This window comes from Hyperolius riggenbachi, chromosome 1 (genome assembly GCF_040937935.1).
Source record: "Hyperolius riggenbachi isolate aHypRig1 chromosome 1, aHypRig1.pri, whole genome shotgun sequence".
Taxonomy (NCBI): domain Eukaryota; kingdom Metazoa; phylum Chordata; class Amphibia; order Anura; family Hyperoliidae; genus Hyperolius; species Hyperolius riggenbachi.
Window position 1 is genome coordinate 571,847,809 of NC_090646.1, and position 19,052 is coordinate 571,866,860.

Sequence of the window (19,052 nt, forward strand, 5' to 3'; positions counted from 1 at the left end):
TCGCCTGATCTACATAAACAGATGCTACTTAAGGTCTACTGCAATTTTTTGTCCCATTTTCAGAAATGCCTGCACTCTGTTGCATAGTAATGGCTATTTACAATTGACACAAAACTATTATCTTGGTTGAGATAATCGCTAAACATAAACAAGACCTCAAGTGAGCAACATAAATGTATCACGGACACACGAAAATAATGAGTTTCATCTGAGTTGTAATTGTTCTTTTTTAAAATACTTCATACTGCCGCTTAAAGTGAACATGTAATGTTACAAAGTGTGATCAGACTAATGAAATTGTGTTGCTTCATTTCAGAGTCAATACTTTTTCATGGAGTATCAAGACTCTCTTCCTTGAGCAACAGTCCAGCACTGAGTTCTGTACAGGCTAACGACACATTCTGTTGCTACTGGAGGAGTAAGGAAGAAGTGGAGGGGGGCTAACAGGTCTGTGCACAACCAAGAGGCACGGAGGGGGTGGGGCGAGGAGAACACTAGCCTTGGCCTGCACTCTGTTGAGACAATCCACCAGCGCAGATCTCTAACCAACAACATCAGCTGTGAAAGACCTAGCATGTGTACATAGCTTAAAGTGTAATGGTTAAGGGCTCTGCCTCTGACACAGGAGACCAGGGTTCGAATCTCGGCTCTGCCTGTTCAGTAAGCCAGCACCTATTCAGCAGGAGACCTTAGGCAAGTCTCCCTAACACTGCTACTCTACTGCCTATAGAGCGCGCCCTAGTGGCTGCAGCTCTAGCGCTTTGAGTCCGCCAGGAGAAAAACGCTATATAAGTTTTTGTCTGTCTTTTTAAAGGTGTTCTGTAGCGCAGTGGTTCCCAACCTTTTCCGGACCAGGGAACAGTTTCTGACCAAATTTTTCACCGTGGAACGGCGGGGGGTGGGGGGTGGGTGTTTGCACGACCTAGTGGACAGTGCCGTGTGGAGCAGGCTGGGGGGGGGGGGGGTGCTGGGGTACGGCTGCATAGCTAGCATAGTTGTCCCAGTATAGGGAGTTTAGTTGCCCCAGTATAGCTAGTATAGTTACCCCAGTATAGTGCCCCAGTATAGCTAGAATAGTGCTCAGTATAGGTAGGTAGTGCCCAGTATAGCTAGTTAGTGCCCAGTATAGTGCCCCAGTATAGCCAGTATAGTTTCCCAGTATAGCCAGTATAGTGCACCAGTATAGTGCCGAGTATAGCTAGTATAGTGCTCAGTATGGCTAGTATAGTGCCCCAGTATGGCTAGTATAGTGCCCCAGTATGGCTAGAATAGGGCTCAGTATAGCTAGTATAGTGCCCCAGTATGGCTAGAATAGTGCCCAGTATAGGTGTATAGTGCCCAGTATAGGTGTATAGTGCCCAGTATAGCTAGTATAGTGCCCCAGTATGGCTAGAATAGTGCCCCAGTATGGCTAGAATAGTGCCCCAGTATGGCTAGAATAGTGCCCCAGTATGGCTAGAATAGTGCCCCAGTATGGCTAGAATAGTGCCCCAGTATGGCTAGAATAGTGCCCCAGTATGGCTAGAATAGTGCCCCAGTATGGCTAGAATAGTGCTCAGTATAGGTAGGTAGTGCCCAGTATAGCTAGTATAGTGCCCAGTATAGCTAGTATAGTGCCCAGTATAGCTAGTATAGTGCCCAGTATAGCCAGTATAGTGCCCCAGTACAGCCAGTATAGTACAGCCAGTATAGTGCCCCAGTACAGCCAGTATAGTGCCCCAGTACAGCCAGTATAGTGCCCCAGTACAGCCAGTATAGTGCCCCAGTACAGCCAGTATAGTGCCCCAGTACAGCCAGTATAGTGCCCCAGTACAGCCAGTATAGTGCCCCAGTACAGCCAGTATAGTGCCCCAGTACAGCCAGTATAGTGCCCCAGTACAGCCAGTATAGTGCCCCAGTACAGCCAGTATAGTGCCCCAGTACAGCCAGTATAGTGCCCCAGTACAGCCAGTATAGTTCCCCAGTACAGCCAGTATAGTTCCCCAGTACAGCCAGTATAGTGCCCCAGTACAGCCAGTATAGTGCCCCAGTATAGGTAGGTGGTGCCCCGGCCCGACCCCGCCGCTGTTATAACCTTAGCAGCGGCCGCTCTCCCCTCTCTGGCGCGTGTACTTTCCAGCAGCGTATCTCCCGGCTGCTGTGTGTGATGCGACAGGAAGCAGGGCATCGCCGTTACTATGGGAACTGAGCCCTACTTCCTGTCGCATCACACACCATACTTGCTTGCTTTATTCTGCAGATCGCCGGAGCAGTGCTTTTCAGCGCTGCTAGCTTTGGGCGCAGCCAGCGCCGCCATAGACTGTAATGGGAATCAGTCTATAGCGGCGCTCAGTGAGGAAGGTCGGCTCCGTCAGAAGACGGAGCCGAAGTTGTTTAAAAAACACAATAATTCGGCCTCCAGCAATCGCTGGAAGCCGAATTATTTCATTCCCCCACTATCCATGTCGGCCTGGAGGGGGAATAGTAATTAAAACGCCCCGGACTTGTGCAGAAGCAGGACCAGCCATTTAACAGCTGGATCCTGCGCCCAAGTCTACCAGCGCCGTATTCAAATGTACGCGCAGATCGCAGCCTGGTAAGCAAGTACCTTCAATCTGCAGACTAACCCCATGGGTTGTTGCAGCACCCTGACTCAAACTGACGATCCAACCAGAAATACAGTCACCGGTTTGCTCCTCTGGGTGGGAAGGCAGTGTGCTGTATTTTTCTACTGCTGTCAGTGATGAACATTTGAATCTCGAGGGCCACATAAAACTGCAAGGAGGGCCTTGAGTTTGACACCTGTGGGCTAAGTATTTGGCCAAGAGAAATCCATCCGACTAGCGATCATTCAGACAGCAGTGAAATGGCAACTTTATCAGTAGTTTTGGCCAAACAAATTACATCTAGTCATTTTGTTCTCATTTTGTGACATTACAGGTTCACTTTAGCAGCTATCAGAAAATTAAATGCTATATCTGCTATAAGTTTGATATACCAAAGCATTATTCTGCAGTAAAAACTGCTAAATTGTTATCAACATAGTCTAAACGTAAAGTATTTTCTGCAAACAATGGCAACAAGGCCTTGACATACTGGCTGACATGATAGCAATTCTTCACAGGTAACGGATCAGCTTTTAGAGTGTTGAACCAGCAGTTCACTACTGAAACACGTACACTTTTACGGTTTCAGACCATGTAAAAGCTGCAAATGAAAACACATGGAAATGACAAAATTGCTTAACTGTTAGAACATGTTAACAGAGGATATGGAACCTCTCACCTGCCAAACAGACTGTCATGGACTACATAGACAGAACACACACTTAAATCAATTAATCCTTTGGGCTTTGTGGCACGTTTTTCACTTTCAAAAAAAATAAGTTGGGCATCATTACCCTCTAATATAAAATACAAGTTCTTCCACCGTTTGCCTTTACCTGCAAACAAAAGAAAAATAATATTTATATATGTATAATTTAGCAATCGCTTACCATAAGTTTGTGTGTTCAATCTGTGCATTAGTGTCTGCTCCCTCATCCTTAGAGGACAGCTCACCAGTACAGCAAACCACATCACGTGGCTGAATTGTGAGAGCTACTAGATTTTACAGTGTAGTTATCATAAAACACGCAAATGTAGCAGGAAATGCTGCTTTCCACATCAAAAACAATACTATCCAAAAAGTGTAAGTGCAATATATACTAAGATTTTTTTGTCTCATGTTGCTCTTAAAACATTTGTGGGAAGGTATACATCTTTTGGATTAATCTGGAAATTGGTGTTTCACGTTATATAGGTTACCAACATCCTTGAGCATTAAAGTTGGCTGCAATAAATGCAGACATATTGTTAACATACAGTGCTTTCAAATAAGCTGAACTGCCTTTTCTGCCGTGGCAGTCAGGCGACTCGGGGAGAGATCAAATTAAAACTTGTGATTAGACACAAATGAGGGGGAATTCGACAGGCTAAACTCTCTAAATACATACAGGATGCATTTCTCGGTTTTCCTTCTGTCCTGTCCAAGAGTTCAGGTTCACTTTAAGCCATATAGAGACATTAGATATCTGACACTAGAACATACCTTTTACAAAGACTTTGTACAGGAATCGCCAGTCTGATTTTCCCAGTGTAACTAAAGCAAGTAGTAAGAAAGGCCTGAGCACACTTGCACGCTTCTGTGCATTTTCAGCAACACATCAATGTTGCAGACTGACACATTGCTGAAAAATGCACAGAAGCGTACAAGTGTGCTCAGGCCCTAAACCAGGGGAGATCTTTCCAGACAACTGCTTTGCTGCTGCTGGATTTATAAAATATCCTGCTTCTTCTAACAAATCCCTTCCCCATTGGACAGTATGTGTTGCCGAGCCGGAATGTCATGCTACAAATGCATGACATTCACAAGCTGCTGGGCAGATTATTGGCCAAAACAATCAGAAAAGTCAAACACCAATGTATATATTAAGTCTCAACTCAAAGACTCTTCCATTTTTTTCTGCAGATCTACACAAATCCCTCAAAATACACAAAAGTCCCACATTATTACATTATTCAGTATAGTTTATTTTGGTTTAGTTCTCTCTGAAGTCAGTCCACTTTTACAACCTTCTATATGGATGGGCTATGCTTGATCAACATGAATATAGGACTGTCAAAACCGCTCAATTATATCTCAACTAGCACTATAAAGCCACAAACTGTACTGGTGTGTAAAGATTCATACTGACGGATACACTGAGCAGAATTACGTGAATAAAGTCTTACCGCAGGATGAGTAGAGTGCAATTTATTGCCTGTATTGTATTGCATTCGGCTCTACTCATTGGGCAGTAGAACTTTACGCACATACCGTAATTCATCTTAATGCAGTTTATTGCATTAACCCCATTGTAACTAATATGGGTTCCTTGCATGTTATTCAGCTCACATTCCTTTTATAGCTGTGCATACTTATCTAGGTTGAAACGATAACACATCAAAATGCCAGGGACACACAGGAGGCTCACAAAGCACCACCCAGCCATTCATGGTTCTTATTGAGAAGCATCATCTAGTTCTGTGCTCACTACGATGGCAGCACACATATTACAGGCAGAACCTGTAAGACATTCAGCCAGACTGGCTAATGGTGAATCACTTTGGCTGTTTTTGAATAGTTTGAATTTGATGCAACAAATCATGTCTGGTGTCACTTGTCACTGCATGCCTGGACAGCAAAGGACCACAAATGACATTGTTCAGCACTATCAAGGAGTACTCACTCTTCTTTAAAAGATAGCCTTTCTTGACGATGTTTTTGTAAAATGCATCCTTGGTTTTTCGCTTGATTGTATTATAGATTTCTCTACCATCCACTACATCATTTAGTACTTGCTCCTGGTGCTGAAAAAGACAGGGAAGGGGTTAAAGCAAACCTTTCACTGTACTACACATCTTTATAGCTGAAGGTCCATTAAGGCTGTGTCCCCACTTGGGCTGATAATTTTATGTTCATTCTCAGCTCATTGCACAACTGACAGTGAACAGCTCCTATTTTATAAATGGGAACCGTGCACACTGGTCACTCTGCAGCGAATCCGTAGGATCCATTGTGGTAAGCAGACCACACTTCTGTGCAGTCAGTGATAATCACGGGCAGGCGGTGTAGTCGCCCATAGAGCCAATGGGGGTAATGCATCTGCCTCGGGCTACATCCGGACCATTGGACCGGACATTACACTGTCTGCTCCCGTTGGCCGTATGTGGTCCGGCACAAGTGGTAACACAGCCTAAATGTCTTCAATCACCATAGTATGCTCTCAATTCTCTCCTAGGTGTTTAGGAAGCCTCAAATCATAGGCCAACGCCAAACAGGAACTCTGCCCCAATCAGAAGTTAACTATCGATTGTTCCCATAAACCCGACGAGCACAACACGTTCTATTCCAATTGACCATACAATTATTTTACATTGATTTTCTCCACATATTGTGTTTTCTATACAATTAGATCGTAGAAATCTGATCAAAAGATTGCATTAGAGGAAAATATTACACCGTTAATTGGCACCTTTAACCAGTTTACCCCCGGCGGTGCGGATTTCTCCGTCCCTTTTTCCACCCTGTTAACACCAAGGGACGGAGAAATCTGCACCTGACACCGCGCACGCCGCCGCCCGCGCTCCCGCTCGCTCGTCCGCGTGCCCCCGCACACGCCGCCGCCCGCTCGGAGATCAGTGAACGTGAAAAACCTTCCCCGTTCGTTGACCTAAGCCCCCCGCAATGATCAGCTGCTTCTACGAGAAGCAGCGCAATCATTGTGAGGGGAAAAAAAAAAAAAAGTTTCCCAGCCTCCCTGAACTTCCTGCAAGCGTACTTCCTGTATGCTTGCAGGTTGCATAAACAAAAACTTACTGTGGCCATCTTGTGGCCAAATAGTAAAACTACACCCTAAAGCATTTTTCATATACAAATATATAGTTATACACTAAAAATTAACTCATTACCTCCCACACTCCCCTATTTTTTTTTTTTTTTTTGTAGTAATTAAAAAAAAAAATTACAATAAAAAAAATACATAAACAGTTACCTTAGGGACTGAACTTTATAAAGTAACAGTGTTATACCCTCTTGACATAAATATTTAAAAACTATGGGCTTGTAATTAGGGATGGACACAAAACTGAAAAAAAATGCACCTTTATTTCCTAATAAAATATTGGCGCCAAACATTGTGATAGGGACATAGTTTAAACGATTTTATAACTGGGACAAAAGGGCAAATAAATTTCATGGGTTTTAATTACAGTAGCATGCATTATTTAAAAACTATAAAGGCCAAAAACTGAAAAATAGATTTTTTACCACATTTTTTCCTATTTTCCCATTAAAACACATTTACAATAAAATAATTATTGGCATAATGTCCCACCTAAAGGAAGCCTAATTGGTGGCGAAAAGAAGATATAGTTCATTTAATTGTGATAAGTAATTATAAAGTTATAGACGAATGAATGGAAGGAGCGCTGAAAGGTGAAAATTGCTCTGGTGCTCAGGGGGTAAAACCCCTCAGTTGTGAAGTGGTTAAAGGGAAGGTTCAAGCAAAAGAAAAAAATGAGTTTCACTTACCTGGGGCTTCTACCAGCCCCATGTAGCCATCCTGTGCCCTCGTAGTCACTCACTGCTGCTCCAGTCCCCCGCTGGCAGCTTGCCGACCTCGGAGGTCGGCGGGACGCATTGCGTACATTTTTACGCATTCCCGCTAGTGCAGTAACATTAACACATACATTTTTACGCGTTACTGGTTCAATGCGTACATTTTATGCGTAAAAATGTATGTGTTAATGTTCCTGCACTAGTGGGAATGCGTAAAAATGTATGCAATGCGTCCCGCCGACCTCCGAGGTCGGCAAGCTGCCAGTGGGGGACCAGAGCAGCAGTGAGTGACTACGAGGACACAGGATGGCTGCATGGGGCTGGTAGAAGCCCCAGGTAAGTGAAACTCATTTTTTTATTTTGCTTGGACATTCCCTTTAAAGGAGAAGTGAGAATTTTGATTTAGTTTTAGGATATTTTTTCCTCTGGGTAATACCCAGAGTTTTACGTTCATATTCCCTGTAAAACATAATGAACATAGCTGTATGTCTGGCTACCCCAGCTAAATCAATGTGTACCTCTGCAATTTATCATTTGCGTGGCCTTGTTTTATTGCTTGAATCTGTACTTTAGCAATACCTACATAAATCATCTTTTAAACTTATAGTTCTGATTTAACCTATAATTATCTATAAGTGTCATATGCAATTGTTATATCAATTACTGCAGTGCACACACAGACTGAAAATGTCATACAACAGCTTTTTCAAATTGCAGAATCAAGTACAGACTATATGTCATCTACTGTAGTGCAGCCATCTTTGTCCTATACATGTATGCAAGCATTCGTAATTACAATGTATTCCGTCGTATCCAAAAAATTGCAGAGCAGAAGCAGAAGAAACGTGTTAAGAAAATGTGATTGTAAACATGAATGCACTACGAATGGAACTGCAGGGGGACAATGCCCCTGCAAATGTGTTCCCTGCTTAAAGAGGATTGTTCAAGATTCATTATGGATATATACATATGGACTTTAAAATAATGCAAACATATTCAACAGGAATTTTTTAGACGCAGGTACAGCGGAGCATAATACATTGGCACATAGAGGATAAGTCAGATGAAAGAATGCTATGTGTAGGTCATGCTGTAATGCTGAAAATATTTCTAACACATCTGCTACAATGCTTTACATACATGTCATACACATGGCTTAGCTGTACCGTAAGCATATATAGATCATATATCCTATACATATCATATAGGTATTCTATATATAAATGTATGTGATCTAAGCACATACTTATGCAATAACCAATCAAGCAGGAGTCCACATAAATCATGTGAAATAACAGCACAAATCTACACCACTATATAATTACTAGATAAGCCGGAATGCTTTCATTGAGATCCTGGTTGTGGTCATAAACACACTTGCACTGCATGAAAGCTATAGGACATTGTGATGCGTACATCCATTCAGTAGCACGCATCAAACTCGCACCGACTTAGGGAAAAACTTGAGAAATGCTGGCAGCTGTTCTAAATCTTGAACATACCAGCAAGAAGCCAGTCAGACTATGCAATGCATGCTTATAATCCAAACAACTGCCATATAGGGGCACACTGAGGAGCCTGGATACCCAAAGCTGGCTTTAATCAGGCAACAAACACTGTATGTGAACTTACATATTTAACTGCAAATGACCTGTAAAGATAATGTGTTTGTCTGCAATCACTGCATTACTTGCCCAGTTTACGGTGGTAAACTATGGCACATGAATTGCAGAATGCAGAAAAGAGTGATGTAAAAACCCTAGCCTCACTACTGACTAGAGAGGATTCTTATTGTCTGAGTTTATGCTAACTTGGTTGCAGTTTACATGTAACTTGCAATTGGAAGAGAGGAGGTCCACACTTGTCAGTTGGAAGTAATCTATTATTATGGACATATCTAAAGAACAACCACGGCAGGCATAAAATAGACATGTTTCGGACTACACGTCCTTAATCATCAACTTGCAATTGGGCTAGTCCAAATTGTCAGCAAAAAGCATGTGATTGGTTCTTTCCAAGTTGCGTACAAATTTTGCATTTCATGGAACAGCTCTAGAATTGATTATAGTATTAGGCTGGACAGGTTACGTGTGGGAAGAGGTGAAATAACTATTGCAAAATTGCAGCTGGCCAGAAGAGGACACCTCCCAGTCACATTATTTGTTTTATTAATCTAAATGTAGTTACACTTCCTTCAATTAGGGAAAGCCACATACCCCATTCCCCTGAAAATAAGACCTACCCTGACAATAAGTCTTGCCTGATTTTTCACGATTATTAAGGATGCTCGAAATAAAAGCCCTACTCCAAAAACAAGCCCTAGTCACAGTTCATAAAAAAGCCAATGTAAATAGTGTCCAGGCAGCTATGGTAAACATGGAAAAAGTCAACTCTATAGGCAATAAAATGCAGCAGGAGAGATAGACCCTTTACGAAGTAAAGTGGACTAAAATTGCACTCAAAAGACCCCACAAGAAACAATATGGGTTAGCAAGTGCCGGGCTTTCTGTAAATGTAGATTTTGTACAAGGAAAAACGAAAGGAGTCATAAGAAATCCATGATGGACAACTCAGTATTTGTTCAGCATGCAGGATTTTTGTTTCAGGGAAACAGTGTGTGAGCTATATCGCTATCTAGATAATGTTAATCAATACTCAGAGTCCTAGTTCACACTTCTAATCACATTTGCGATTGGAAAGAAAGCACATCACTCATGTGAGAACACTCACAAGCACTTTGAAACCGCTCCTATAAATGCTAGCGATAAAAAAAAAATGGGGAAGGCAGCTGTATTTCTGAGAGTATATATTGACAGTCACTGTTCGTTAGGATTAGAAACTTTTATCTTATGCTGCAATCCGGAAATAAATATTGAGAAATTCTTTTTACCATTGAAACATCTTATTTGTAGTGATATTTTTTCAAGTTATCTATCTACCTTTCCACAAACACTGCATTAGGCACTGTGACGTAGTTTCACGTGTTACCTGACAGTGCTGGGCTGACAGTACAGACATGTCACTCACCTCCAGGCTAACGACTTGTTCTGTTGCTATGTGGGGGGAGAGCCAATGGAGCCGCATGAGAGACGTCACGTGAGGGGCAGGGCGAGTGAGGAGAACAAATCTCTCGCTCAGTGATCAGCCGACTCAATCCGACCAGCAGATTACTAGCCAAGGTGTCCGGGGCTGCTGTACACATATTGGATTCTTGACAGAGGTGGTCACTGCAGCTGCATCGGGCAAGTTTAATCTAGCGGCTAGCCTGTGTAGGGTTTGACTTCATTGCTCCATTTAGTGTTCACTACTGTGCAGATCCCATAGAATCCAGCATTTAGAAAGGCACAACAACACTAGACAGGTACAAATTCCACTGGGTGAATAATATCTGACTACAGCCCTCACTACTGGAGTGTTTAAACTAAAAAAGATGATCAATTATACTAACTGAATGCATAATTTACTCAGCATGGCAGCACTGGCATAGACACTAAAGACTGGTGAATATCAGTATTTAGTGTCTATGCCCCAATAAATAAATTACTATGTACCATATGTTTTAGAGCTTGTTTCTGCTAGAGGCCGCGCATGGTTGCAAGACACATGGCGGCACTTCCTGTGCAAGTACGCACACGAATCCCAGAAGCTCTGCCATGCACGGCTATGGGATTCGCTGCCTCCCGCATGGAAAAATGCTGCAATGTCGTCCGAATTGCAAAGACAGAATTATTCCCTATGGTAGAGTTCCCCCGCGCAATTTGCTTGCGGGGTAACTTCGGATTCTGCCAGATTTCCGCTGCAGTGGAAACGGCCCCTAAAGCTATGCTCACATTATAAATCGCCAGTGCTTTTGCAAGCGCAGAACAAATTTTTTGCGATTTTTAAAATCACCTTCCCCTACGCTTTATAAGCACTTTTGCAGAGCTTTTTTTTTTTTCACTTCCTGACGTCAGTCAGGAAGTTCACTCTTTCAAGTGGAAATTAAAAAATACAATGTATTTATTCATGAAAGCACTGGGGAAAATCTCAATAGAGAAGCGTTTTTTCAAGCGCTTCGAGATTTCCCTATACCTTCCATTATAGCCAAATCGCCCCGAAAATGGTGCAGGCAGCACTTTTTGCAGCGGATCGCAATCAAACCGTTTATATGTGATATAGGGAATCATTGCAAAAGCGCTTTTAGGGCGATTTTTAAAATCGCCGGCATGTAAAATACCCAGAAAAAAAGCTCTAGGTGTGAACAAGCCCTTATTGCTTTATACTCCAGCTCATGCTGCACATTCAGTTTGTAAAATGTACAAGATAACAGAAGATGTTATGTAACCGTTACTTTATGCTTTCATTACTAAAAGGTCTGTCAATAAAACAATTCTCTTACCTGCACAGGGACAGGCTCCTTCAGATAATAGCCTTCAACTATTTGTTCTTTCCTATAATGTTCTATAATATCATCAATCCTGTTAACAAAAAAAACAGGGACATATTAGGTCATTGCGCACAGAATTTCATAGATAAAAATCCACCAACTTGGAAAAATGTAAACAATGCAGAGGTAGAAGATCGAAAAGAAAAACAGATCTAAAATGAATGCATGCAGGTTTCACAAAATAGCAAACAATGAAGCATACAAAAGTGTAACTTTGGAAACTTTGAAGCACATCTTCAGGCACAGAACTAAAATATCAAAAGTGATTTAACATCAGGTAAAATAAGAGCTCCTACACAATTAGAAACAAACACTGCTGCCAACTGTCTACACAGATATAGGAAAACATGTATGTAGTGGTGCTCTAGTTTAGAAAAGTTAAACATGGTCAAAGGAAGGAAGGACCTATTATAATCAGTAGCTATAAACCTGCTGGTCATACAGAGCCATAATTCTGCACCATTCTCAAACACACTGAGGGCTCGTTTCCACTATCACGAATCTGCATGCGTCCAACGCATGCGGATTCGCACATGTAATGCAAGTGGATGGGTCTGTTTCCACTGTAGCGTTGTTGAGGTGCGTTTTTTTCAGCGGTGAAAAAACGCACAAAAGAGCCGCAGAATTCGCCTGCGAGTGGAATGCATGCAAGTCGCATGCAATGTATTTAATAGGGAAATCGCATGCAGTTTCCCCATGCGTTTTTTGCCGCAAATTCGGTACGAATGTAAATTCACACAGGCAGTGACATGGTTAAAATCGCATATACCCTCACCTATGCGAAATCGCATGCGAATTCGCGGCAAAAAACGCATGGGGAAATCACATCTGCATGTGATTTCATCAGCGGTGGAATCCAGGCGATTCTGCACCGCAATAGTGGAAACGAGCCCTGAAAGACAACAATCAAAGGTAAGAGGATACGGAGAGCTTTATCAGCACTCATGCACATACTGACAGGGCCCCCCCAACAAGCAGCTCTGTAAAATAAAGGTTCTGAAGCCTATATATAGTGGGAAATCAGAACAAGCTGTACTCAGCTGCTCTATACAGTGTGCTTACATTCCGGAATTCACCATTATAGCAATGCATAACAGGGTTAACTACACTAGCAGCTGCCACACATGCTACAACAACTGTAGCTTCCATCAGAAGCTGCGTGGGCGCTGTTCAAAACTCTCTGTAAGCTTACTCCAGCACAGGTTCACTCCCTGAGATTTCTTGTGTGTGTGTGTGTGATATGGCGGCTGGCTAGAGGCTGAGTAGAACTGTAAATAAAGGGTCTGCAGTAATTAAAAGAGCACTATAGCGCATTAAGCATTTTTACTTGATAGAAATAATTAACCTCCTTAGGTGGTAATCACAAGCTTGTGGTAGCCGACAGGGGGTCTATGCAGAGCAATGAGCGTAGCGGGCGTTTTAACTTACCTCTCGGGGGATCCCGACGGCCGCCATTCTGCTCTCTCTCCTCCTAGGCTCTGCTTCCCCCTGGTGAGATCTCACTATATGGTTACAGCGCCACCCGGAGGATGGAGGGAAAACTGCAGCACTGGATCCCAAGGAGGTGAGACAGTGCTGGGCTGCTGCAGAACTCCCTAGCAGCATGAATTTCTTTCCAGGTTTTAGGATATAAAAGCATGCAAAAAAATTGCACCGCTTTTGGACCCTAAAATCTGGAAAGAATCATAACGCCAAGGGGGTTAAACAAGCATGTCCTTCAAGCTGGAAGGAGGAAGTGCGCGGTATTGAGTCTTGCAAAGCGTCCCATAGGACGCGTGCAAGCTATTTGGAGCGCATAGTATACAACGTACTTATGGGTAAATAAGCCCTTGTTTCCCCGCCGCACAGATGCGGCAATTAAGCCTCATTTAAATCACGTATTCGAGTGCTTAGCCACGCGTGAGTACTCGTGAGCCCATGCCTAACTACACTGCTCTGGTTTCTCAGAGGCCCCTGGCACTTTAACAGGCACATGAGTGGTGGACAGACGCACAGAGGTGTCCACACAAAAGCCTGCTAAAGTGCCAGGGGGCCTGAGAGATCAGTGTAGCTAAGAAGAATAAGTTCAGCAGCACCACGAAGGAGATGAGGAAGGTAGGACCATACCACCACTCCCTACCTTATTCTTGTAGGGAGAGAAATTCTGCACAAAAGGAGTTACTTTTGATGTCCCAACAAGTGAATGAGCTGATCGGCATTGCCGCTGCAAACTACGCAAGTGAAAGGATGCTCACTGAAAAGGTGAGTTATGAAGGTTCTGCATTGTTTTCTCCATTTCTTTTTTACAATATAGTACTTCCACCACATGGTTAAATATATCAATTAAAGGGAATCTAAAATGAAAAACGAATACCGTATTTTTCGGACTATAAGACGCACTTTTTCTCCCCCAAAAGTGGGGTGAAAAAGTCCTTGCGTCTTATAGTCCGAATGTGCCAATTTTTGTGCCCTTCTACTCTCTTCTGTCTGCAGCCTGTGTCCGTGTTACGCTGTGCCCCGACCCTCCTAATCGTCCTTTGTCTGAAAAGGCTACCCGCCACACTGCCTATACATACAAAGCACAGCGGGCGAGATCTGTTTGAGGCAGTACAGCTGACAACCCGCCTGGACACACCGCAATGCCACTTACCACATGTCGATTCAGCTCAAAGTTCCCCCTTCACCGCCCCGTCCTTTCTCGGAAATGAAGAGGGGTCAGCACGAATCTGCAGTCAGTCAACAGCACAACTACCAATCAGGCAGGGGGCGCTGCCCCATACTGCCTATCGCAGCGCTCACTGTTCCCTGCTTGTTTTATAACTGGCCGCGATGGTCTCGCGGGCGGGACCATTGGGGCCAATCAGTGCACAGCATCGGCGCTTGTAAGAAAACGAGCAGGGAGCAGTGCGATAGGTGGTCTGGGGTAGCGCCCACGTCTGATTGGTAGTTGTGCTGTGTGGACTGTCTGCGCAGATTCGTGCTGACCCTTCTTCATTTCCGAGGCAGGACGGGACGGAGAAGGGGGTACTTTGAGCTGAATCGGCAGCCAGCGGACATGTGGTAAGTGGCATTGCGGTGGGTCCAAGCGGGGTGTCAGCTGTACTGCCTCAAACAGATCTCGCCCGCTCCATGCACCCAGCGTCTCCGGCTACTATAATATTGTCACAGTCCTGCCTGGCCCACTTACACATCAAACGTCACTGGGGATGTGCACATGGAAAGGCTACTTCCCCTGGGACAGAGACAGGCCTGAGGAAGGGGAACATCGGAGGACACGGAAAGAGGGGGGGGGGTGTTCACTGGACACAGGTGGGCAATGGACTTGGGGACACTGGACACAGGGATGCTGGACACAGAGGGGCACTGGACACATAGGGGCACTGGACCAGGGGACACTGGACACAGGGATAATGGACACAGAGGGGCACTGGACACAGGGATGCTGGACACAGAGGGGCACTGGACCAGGGGACACTGGACACAGGGATGTTGAACACAGGGGGCACTGGACCAGGGGCACTGGACCAGGGAACACTGGACACAGAGGGGGCACTGGACCAGGGGACACTGGACACAGGGATGTTGGACACAGAGGGGCACTGGACCAGGGGGACACTGGACACAGGGATGATGGACAGAGGGGCACTGGACCAGAGGGACATTTGACACAGGGATATTGGACACAGAGGGGCACTAAACCAGGGGACACTGGACACAGAGGGGCAATAGACATGGGGCAGGGGACACTGGACACAGAGGGGCACTGGACAGGGGACACTGGACACGGGGACAGAGGTCGCTGGACACAGGGGGACACAAGTGGTACAAGGGGGACATAGGGGAGAAGGACCATAAGATGCCCTGAACCATGGACATATATTTTTTTCCCTTGGTTTTTGTCCTAAAAACCTAGGTGCGTCTTATAGTCCGGAGCGTCTTATAGTCCGAAAAATACGGTATATAATGAATCGTATGTGTAGTACAGCTAAGAAATAGTACATTAGTGGCACAGATATGAGACTAATATTTATTTGTTTTGAAAATAAAAATGTGAGACTTTTCTTTGCTACTAATGTTCTATTAATTGTCCACACTACACATAGAATTCATTACGGTATATCAAAAACATTTTTCCGCTTCAGTGTCACTTGACAAATGACAATTCACTATAGTGCTCCTTTAAAGAAGAATTCAAGTAAAGTATCACATACTATTTATGCTCTTGCATTTTCACCAGGAACACCCTTATATTTTCCCACATAGCTCCACCTACAGGTGGAAATTTCTTACCTTAGTATCAAACAAACTAAAACCAGAATCATTGCTGAGCATAAGGCTGGTAAGTATTGAAAACAGCTGGAGCACACCTATGGGAATTCTAAATGCAAGAAACAGCAATTCTCTGGAATATAAAGATTTTTTTATATCAATAAAACCCCAGATCTCAGGAATTCGGTCCTGCTGATTTGTGAAATATAATCTGCTACACCAGTATATTTGTATGAATATGCTTGTTCTGACATACAACACTCAGCATGAAAAACTCATTACAATAAAAACCGTATCAATACACCACCACAACCTCTGTGCAATACATGAGTGAATCACTGCAGTGTTACCTGTTGTAGTACCGACCTCCCATCATGAATTGATTGTTTGATGTGGGGCAGATCTTAAACCGTTGAATGTTTTCATTGGTCCGGAAATAAAGGGAATAATCACCCGGAGTGTTGTCAGATGGTCTCACCAAGAAGCTGCTAATCTGACCAACTAAAATTGTGACAAATGGAAACAAGACAAATTCAAAAGATATAGCTAAATTATCAGATAGTATGGAAGTAACCTATACACAGCTGACCATCAATACAGTCTTTAAATAATGCCTTTATAACTAAAACTTCAAACAAACTGTTAGGGCTTGTTCACAACAGAGGCACTTTTTGATTTTTTTTTAAAACATTTTTGAAGCGCTGGCGATTTTTCAAAATCGCCTGAAAAGCGCTTCTGCAATGATTCTCTATGAGAGAGTTCACATCTGAGCGCTTCATTTCCGATCCGCTCAGCAAAGCACTGCATGTACCATATTTGAGGCGATTCTGCCTCAATGGAAAGTATAGGAGAAACACAAAACGCTCACAAAAATCGCTTTGTGGGGTGATTGCGTTCGTGTTTTTAAGAATAAATACATTGTATTTATTCTTTCCGGATCAAAGAGTTCACTTCCGGACTTGCGTCAGGGAGTGAATTAAAAAAAAGCTCTGAAAAAGCGCTTAGAAAAGCGCTTTTCACAAAAAAGCATCTCCCACCCAAGTGCCAGGAATCAAAAAGAAAAAATTGCGTCAAAAAAAACCCAACACAAGCAGAACGCAATGTGAACAAGGGCTTAGTTCTTGAAAATTGTGGATGCAACTCAATTACCTATTAAAAACTTAATACCATACCAAACCTAAAATCTGAACTTTGCAAATATTGACAGCAATCACAAAAAGGGAATAAAAAGTATGTAAATAAACAGTGAACACCCCCCCCCCCCCCCCCCCAACCACCTAATTGGGGTCATGTAACTTATACAGTAAAGCTGAAACAGTCGGCACTAAACTATCACAATGAGTTTAGCTCTTATGCTGGGAATACACTGTTAGTTTCTGCCGTGCGTTGCTGCTATCGATCGTTTTTGCCACTCGATTCTGAAGTCTATTCTCTCATCTTCCGCTCGTTTTTCGTATCTTTTTCCATTCACTTCCATCAGAAATCGAGCGGCAATGGAATTGAAACTGAGATCAGACATGTCGTAAATTAGAACCATCTAATTACCTAAAAAACTAACTGTGTATTCCCAGCATTAGTAGAGATTTAATGTTTAAAAAAAAAACACTCAAATGTCATTGAGAATTGAGGACAAAATAGCATGCACCAAAATGTACCTGTCATGAGCAGATTATAGGCCTCCTGTTTGTTGATTTTCCCATGAAACCACCTTTAGAAGTTGAGAAAGGTATGTTAGATGTTTTTAATTTAACGCTCACCTTTGGAAATGCATACAATTGAGATAACTAAGAAACGTTGGCAATTCTTACAAAATGAAGGCAACATGACCAGGAGTACAGAAATAAGATCACACCTGGCCTATTCTTAAAGATGCAAGCTCCTGGGCTGTACCCCTGACACTGGTTTCACTAAGCAGTGAGTCACTGCCCTGGAACAAACATGCAACCACAGGAATTTGAGAAGTCTGAACAGTCTGACATGCTTGTTCCAAATCACTGGTCCAAGGGGCAGAAGACTGGAATGGGAATATATTCTTAGAAAGCGAATATTTAATGTGCAACTCCAGTCACAGAAAATGGGCCCATAAAGCTTTAAAAGGTACCATTTGAAAAAGTACTACAGTATAGTCAGTTACAAATCAATAGGCCTCAGATAATAGCTGAATAAGTGAGCGATTGAACTGTACGACAATCACATAGCATGAAATGCAACTCCCCACATTAGATCCTTCAACTCATTAAAAACTGCTGTTCATGCATTATGTGTTATTGGGATTATCCCAATTTACTTCTTCTACAGCTTCTCAATACTATACTGCCTTAGCTGCGAATGTGCATTTCCCTAAAACCGTTTACAAACGTTGACCATTGGTTCTGTGATCAGCACTTTGTGGTAAAAATTAGGTATACTCCTCAAATATTTTCTCAAGCCACGAACACGCGAGAGATAAAAATCCTTGGGAAAAAATAGGAATCATTCTGCTGCATGGGTTTGGCGGGAAAATGTAAACGACATTGTAGTATGCAAACTATCAATTCATACAAAAGACCCAAGAAATGCTCATGTAGTCCATTTACTTTGTCCTCCTTCATGCTTGCCCTGTTCTCATGGAAGTTAAGAAACATCTGACGATCTCCTACAAACCTTGTGGAAAGGACGATCGTCAGCAGAACATGTCCGTCACAATGGTTTGAGAGACAAATATCTTTTGTCACTATCTTTGAAGGTCTTTTACAAAAAACTGTTTTATAGTAACTATCCGCAGATCAATAGTTGATCGTTCATTTTCAAAAGATTATCTCACATGTGTACATGGCTTTAGCTATATCACATGATTAAAGAGAAATATATGAAATACAAGACAAGGGAAGAGCACTTCAGAACAGGATGCAGAGGTGCAGAAAACAAACGTATCACAGTTTCTGCATTTTAAATATGCATAAGCTACATTATAATACAAATATAACATATATAATTTATGATAAAATGTAAAAAGACCTTCTGAAACAGAGTGCTTATGTGCCAATTTGGAGAAGAGACTTCCATAAATTACTGTATATTCTGGCGTATAAGACTACTTTTTAAACTAGCAAAATCTGAAAAATCGGGTGTGGTCTTATAGGGTGGCTACTGAAACCTCCGAACCAGATTGGAGAATCTGCTGTTGCCGCGTACGGTGGGGGGTGCTCAAGAACGTCCGTAGCGGCATCCCCACCGTATGCGGTGACCGTATGAAAGCAGCAATGGCGGTGCTGTGCAA

General features: G+C 43.0%; 1 protein-coding gene across 1 annotated transcript in view; it reads right to left on the bottom strand.

Annotated features, from left to right (window-relative positions):
• Positions 1-19,052, bottom strand: part of RASA1 (RAS p21 protein activator 1) — a 107,518-nt gene that overhangs the window by 37,557 nt on the left and 50,909 nt on the right. The window contains exons 7-11 of the mRNA XM_068247916.1: positions 17,449-17,501; positions 16,144-16,294; positions 11,498-11,576; positions 5,249-5,369; positions 3,265-3,421 (exon numbers count right to left, since the gene is read on the bottom strand). Of these exons, the coding sequence (XP_068104017.1) occupies positions 3,265-3,421; positions 5,249-5,369; positions 11,498-11,576; positions 16,144-16,294; positions 17,449-17,501 (561 nt within the window). The remainder of the gene's footprint in view (positions 1-3,264; positions 3,422-5,248; positions 5,370-11,497; positions 11,577-16,143; positions 16,295-17,448; positions 17,502-19,052) is intronic.